Source organism: Ostrea edulis, chromosome 9 (assembly GCF_947568905.1).
Source record: "Ostrea edulis chromosome 9, xbOstEdul1.1, whole genome shotgun sequence".
Classification (NCBI taxonomy): Eukaryota; Metazoa; Mollusca; class Bivalvia; order Ostreida; family Ostreidae; genus Ostrea; species Ostrea edulis.
Window position 1 is genome coordinate 71,032,109 of NC_079172.1, and position 6,595 is coordinate 71,038,703.

The following is a 6,595-nucleotide window of genomic DNA, read 5'->3' on the forward strand; positions in this document are numbered from 1 at the left end:
GATTTTACTGTAGCTGGTGGTTTTCCATGGATGGTGTAGTCAGTAGTGATAGGTTTTCTCTTGTTGGTAACTCTCAGTATCTCACATGTGTCTGGGTTGAATTGCATCAGCCAAATGTCTTCCCATTTTTGCAGATTGTCTAGATCTTCTTGGAGTAGTCTTGCATCCTCTGTTGTACTGATCTTTTTTGTACAGTAGGCAGTCGTCTGCGAATAATCTGGCTCTTGATGATACTAATTCAGGTAAGTCATTAATGTATATCAGGAAGAGTAGCGGCCCCATCACAGTTCCTTGGGACACGCCTGAGGCGACTTTAGATGTTTCTGACTTCCTCCCATCCAGAAGTACCTGTTGTGTTCTGCCTTGTAGGAAGCTGACAATCCAATAAGTGTGTTTCCTCGGATTCTGTAGTATTGGCATTTGTTGAGCAGGCGTTGGTGAGGCATTTTAACAAATGCTTTGGAGAAGTCTAGTAGGATGCAGTCCATTTGTTCTCCGGAGTTGAGTGCTTCTGCTAGCTCTTGGATAGTAATGATTAACTGTGACTGACATGATCTCTTCTTTCTAAATCCGTGTTGGTAGGTGGACAAAACGTTATTCTTTTCGAGATGTGATATGATGTTACTGTGTATTATGTGCTCCATGAGTTTGCAACAAATTGAAGTCAACGAGACAGGGCGATAGTTGGATGTCTTCCCTCTGTCACCCTTTTTGTCCCTGCTCGTGACGTCTCCATGAGTTAAATATTCTCGAGAGGGACGAAAAACAATAATCAATCAATCAACACTAGTTATACAGCTTTATTACACCTCCAGGTGCGAAATACTCATTATAAGCCGTCACTAGAACGAGTTAACATATCGCTTAAGGATACTGATTAGTTAACTCGTTCTTTGTTTTTGACTTGATCCAGCGTAGGACGAGTCAGTTCAGATCTGTCTTGACGCTTGAAGGGAACAGACTTTTCTATTGCCACATATTACACTCAATAATTTTAATATGTAGACGTTTTGTTTGCTATCAGCTTTTGTAGTTTAGTTGTAGTTTTAGTTTCCTTATCTATTTAGTTTTCTTTTCTTTGTAAATATTCTATCGTTCTGAGGAAGGGGCAGGTTGTCCTGAAAATTTTACAATTCTCTGTTGTTCGTGTCGTTGGTCATTTTTAGTGGGGAGATGTCATTATGTCTTGACACACTGGGGAGATGTCATTATATCTTGACACACGGGGGATATGTCATTATTCCTTGATATACTGTGGAGATGTCATTATGCCTCGATATACTGGGGATATGTCATTATGTCTGGATACATTGGGGAGATGTCATTATGTCTGGATACACTGGGGAGATGTCATTATGTCTTGATATACTGAGCGCCGGAGATGTCATTATCTCTGGATACACTGGGGAGATGTCATTATTCCTTGATATACTGTGGAGATGTCATTATGCCTCGATATACTGGGGATATGTCATTATGTCTGGATACATTGGGGAGATGTCAATATGTCTGGATACACTGGGGAGATGTCATTATCTCTGGATACACTGGGGATACGTCATTATGCCTTGATATACTGGGGAGATGTCATTATGCCTGGATACATTGGGGAGATGTCATTATGTCTGGAAACACTGGGGATATGTCATTATCTCTGGATACACTGGGGAGATGTCATTATGCCTTGATATACTGGAGAGATGTCAATATGTATGGATACACTGGGGAGATGTCATTATGTCTTGATACTTTGGGGAGAATATTATGTCTTGATACACTGGAAGATGTCATTATGCCTTGATATACTTGAGATATGTCATTATGTCTGGATATATACTGGGAAGATGTAAATTATGTCTGGATACACTGAGGATATGTCATTATGTCTGGATACACTGGGGAGATGTCATTATGCCTTTATACACTGGGGAGATGTCATTATGCCTTGATATACTGTGGAGATGTCATTATGCCTTGATACACTGGGGATATGTCACTATGTCTGGATACACTGGGGAGATGTCATTATGCCTTTATACACTGGGGAGATGTCATTATGCCTTGATACACTGGGGATATGTCATTGTGTCTGGATATATACTGGGGAGATGTCATTATGCCTTGATACACTTGAGAGATGTCATTATGTCTGGATATATACTGGGGAGATTTCATTATGCCTTGATACACTGGGGAGATGTCATTATACCTTGATATACTGGGGAGATGTCATTATGCCTTGATACACTGGGGAGATGTCATTATGCCTTGATACACTGGGGAGATGTCATTATGCCTTGATACACTGGGGAGATGTCATTATGTATGGATATATACTGGGGAAATGTCATTATGCCTTGATACACTGGGGAGATGTCATTATGCCTTGATATATTGGGGAGATGTCAATATGTCTGGATATATACTGGGGAGATGTCATTATGCCTTGACACACTGGGGAAATGTCATTATGCCTTGATACACTGGGGAGATGTCATTATGCCTTGATATACTGGGGATATGTCATTATGCCTCGACACACTGGGTTGGAATTTATCATGGTAGACAAGGTATTCATTGTAGACAGGTTATCCGGATATAGAGGTGCATCTGACGTGACAGTTTCAAAATATAAAAAATATCTATCAAAATCTTTCAAGTTCCAGCATTTTTCATAGCATGATTGCAACTTTTCACCCCCCCCCCCCCCCCGTCGCTTCTACTGCGGGATTTGAAACGAAATTAAAAGTAAATTACAGCAAAGAAAAACTTTGATAGATCTACATCCTTCTGTGTCTCTCTGAATTTATATGGGTTGTCTATTGGAAAAAAGTATTTTAAAAAGAAATAGCAAATACAGCTTCATAATTAATGCAGTAAAGGCACATTGTAAACAAAAAATCCTTGTCGTCATCCAATACACTGTGATTTGTATATAGATTTACATGTCCTTGTCGTCATCCTATACACTGTGGTTTGTATATAGATTTACATGTCCAATGTTTTTACTTTTGATATCTTTACACATTGTAATGATGGGCATTTCCTCCTGAACGCTCTGTAGTTGTAAATAATGCGCGTATGAATACACAATCAGTACCTCTATCCAATAATGACTCGGAATTCCGACAGTTCTGAATGATAACACGCTTCCTAAAGTTTACTGGCGTGAAGTGCTGCAGTTCATACACTCACGTATTTCCAAAAATGAATTTATTTCTTAATTGACATTATCCATGAATAATTTTTAGCTCTTCTGAGCCGAAGGCTCAAAGAGCTAATCATATGGTCATGTGTCTGGCGTGCGGTGTGCGGTATGCATTAACTTTTAGGAAAAAGGGCTATACCTCAAGAACCCCTTTGACCAATTTTTGTGAAATTTGTCACAGGGTATTCTTGGCTCAAGGGCTTTCATTTGTACTATAACTAGGGTTGTGACCCTTGAACAAGGGGATATAATTAGGAAAATGCAAACAAAAGTAGTGGTTGCTACCACACTTATGCATAAGGATGAGAATATGTTGTAGATAAAAAATTGTTCAAGGTATCATCCTGGGATAAAGGGTGTGGTCTCAAGGTCACTTCAAAGTTGACCTTAAATTTCGTTGTTAAAACTTTGATATTTTGCTTAGTATAAGGACTAGGATCATCAAATTTTGTCAGTTGATGCATCTTAGGACCTAATATCATGTTGTCTCAAAAGTAGGTCATGGTGGCCTACTTTTTGAATTTCGCAGGTAATTATTATTAAATAGATTTTGATGCATATCTTGTACACTTTTGATTTATGATCATCAAAAGTTGTCAGTTAATGGATCATGGGACTTTGAACTGCGTCATGTAAAAAGTATGTCACCATGACCTACTTTCTGAATTTTATGGCTAATCATTTATTAATAGATTTTAGGTTGTTATTTCAGATACCGAGAAGTTTAAAATCCTCAAACCTTGTAAGTTGATGCGTCTAGAGGCCTCAAAACATATTTATTAAAAAAGTAGGTCACAGTGACCTACTTTTTGAATTTTGCAGACATTCAAATTTCACATTTTCAATTTTAGATGCATATTTTGGACACTATGAAATCTAGGATCATCAAACTTTGTCAGTTGATGCATCTTGAGTCTTCATAGTTTGTTGATCAAAAAGTAGGTCACCGTGACCTACGTTTGGTATTTGACGGCTGTATTTTAATAATTCAGATACTATTTGACTTACTATTATCAAACTTTTTCAGTTGATGCATGTTGAGTCTTCAGAGTGTGGTGACTAAAAATTAGGTCATCGTGACCTATTTTGGGGATTTTGACGGCTATATTGAATATTTCATATACTATTTGACTTACAATCATCAAACTTTGTCAGTTGATAGGTCTTGAGTCTTCAGAGTGTGTGGACCAAAAAGTAGGTCACTGTGACCTACATGTACTTTTGGAATTTGACGTTGATATCTGAATGTCTTAGATACTATTTGACTTCAATTATCAAACTTTGTCAGTTGATACATCTTGAGTCTTTCAAGTGTATCGACCAAAAAGTAGGTCACTGTGGCCTTCTTTTGGAATTTGACGGCTATATTTGAATACTATTTGACTTGTCAGTTGATGCATCTTGAGTCTTCAGTGTGTCGACCAAACGTAGGTCACCGTGACCTACTTTTGGACAGTTACATTTAAATTTTAAGGTACTATATGACTTAACATCATCAAACTTTGTTAATTGATGAATCTTGGTTAGTGAGAATTTTTGCTTGGTCTACAATGTATCAGAAGAGCGATTCTAAGCCCATGAGCCTCTTGTTTTATACAGAATCGATATTTTATTCCCGTCTTCCGCGCTCGTTTAGTTTTCTTTTTTTTTTTTTTAATATTCCCGTTTTTCGCGCTTGTTTAGTTTTCTTTTTAATATTCCCGTTTTTCGCGCCTCATTTAGTTTTTTTTTTAATATTCCGGTTTTTCGCGCCTCATTTAGTTTTTTTTTATATTCCCGTTTTTCGCGCCTCATTTAGTTTTTTTTTTAATATTCCGGTTTTTCGCGCCTCATTCAGTTTTTTTTAATATTCCCGTTTTTCGCGCCTGATTTAGTTTTCCTTTAGTGCTGGGATCTTCGATCTTCTAAAGATTCATGCTATCTGTGAATGAGTTTGAATGGCACCACCTGAACAAACTCAGCGTCACTTTACTGCATCTTCTTTTGAATAAAAATCTTGAAACTGTTTCTCGTAATTAAGAGTGATGGATGATTTTTGTATGAATTTTCAACACGTTTTAAAAAGCAGTTCAACGTACATGTGCTGCACGCAGTCTCCGTTACATTTTTTACCCAATATCTGGTCTTTTTAAAGTGTTACTTCTGCTTTGAAAACAGAAATACACGTACCCCTTGACGGAGTACGAGACCCGCTAATTAATTAGTGTGAAGTATAATGAATGCGTCATGCTTGGTGTTATTCCATTCTAGTACTTAGCGTAAATTGAATTGCTCACAGTAGCAAATCCATGGATTTCATCACGAGGAAACAGAGAGCGGGGCGGGGCGGAGGGGGAGGGTTAATCCGGGACCTGTCTTGAGTGAAGCCTATTGTTGGTTCATGGCAAGTCCCCGAAAATACCGAGTCCTGCCATAATGAAATATGTGTTTTATTTTAGTGCTTTTGGACATACTTTTACATGTATTAATACGTCGGGGTCGGAGGGGAGTAACGCCCAGCATGTCAGCGCTCGATTTGTCTACGGTTCATAAAATATTAGAAATCCCATTCTTAGGGATATACCTATATAGTAAAGACCATATTGCAATACAATATAAGGTTGTTTAAATAAATAAAATAGATATTTAAAGTCGGATATTTATAATCAACGATACCAACTTGCACACAGATGTTTGCGCTAGGGGGGTCTTTTAGAGGGAGGAATCTGGAGTACCCGGAGGAAACCCTCATTTCAATTTGTGTATATATATATATATATATATATATATATATACGTTATATGTCGGTCTAAAAGCTCCCTCGAGTAATTCCTGACATGCCGATTTGAAATAATTTAATGCTTATCTTATCTTAAAGGAAGTGAAAATAAAAATAAAATATTTGTTGCATGATAAACTTAAAAGACCTCCGGAAACTGAATAGTGAGGCCTAAATCTAATTTGCTTGTTTCTATTACGAGATTACTCGGAAGCATTATTTCCCAGCATGCATCTGTGCTCTGACGTAGATGAGACACTTTGCTGTTGACTCTAAACTTACTCAGAAGCACTGTATTTTCACAACCAAATTGTAGATACTTCTTCAACAAAAGTATCAAATACCATTGCTAATAAGTTATCATAATAATAGAAGCATGTCTCATAAAGGTACTGCAATATAGGCATGTAATATATATATTTTATAATAATTGATGTACATGGACCACAGATAAATTTTGAAAATGTAATTTACAATTAATCATTTTTTATCTACATTAAAAATACTTATTTAGAATCTGTATCAGATTCTGAGGTTTTAAGAAATCCCTCATAATTGCAGTGTTCTGTAGGAAATGCTTCCTTAATTTATGTCACAACAAACAAATGGGGGTGAAACTACTCAGACCG

The 6,595-nt window shown here is 37.2% G+C and overlaps 1 protein-coding gene across 1 annotated transcript; it reads right to left on the bottom strand.

Moving 5' to 3' along the window:
- Positions 1 to 281: 281 nt before the first annotated feature.
- Positions 282 to 644, bottom strand: LOC130050613 (uncharacterized). Its single transcript, XM_056150858.1, has one exon. The coding sequence runs from the start codon at positions 642 to 644 to the stop codon at positions 282 to 284; it is 363 nt and encodes a 120-aa protein (XP_056006833.1).
- Positions 645 to 6,595: the final 5,951 nt, after the last annotated feature.

Bases quoted from the DNA above. Each gene is read 5' to 3' on its own strand.
- LOC130050613 (XM_056150858.1), bottom strand. From the start codon at position 644: ATGGAGCACATAATACACAGTAACATCATATCACATCTCGAAAAGAAT.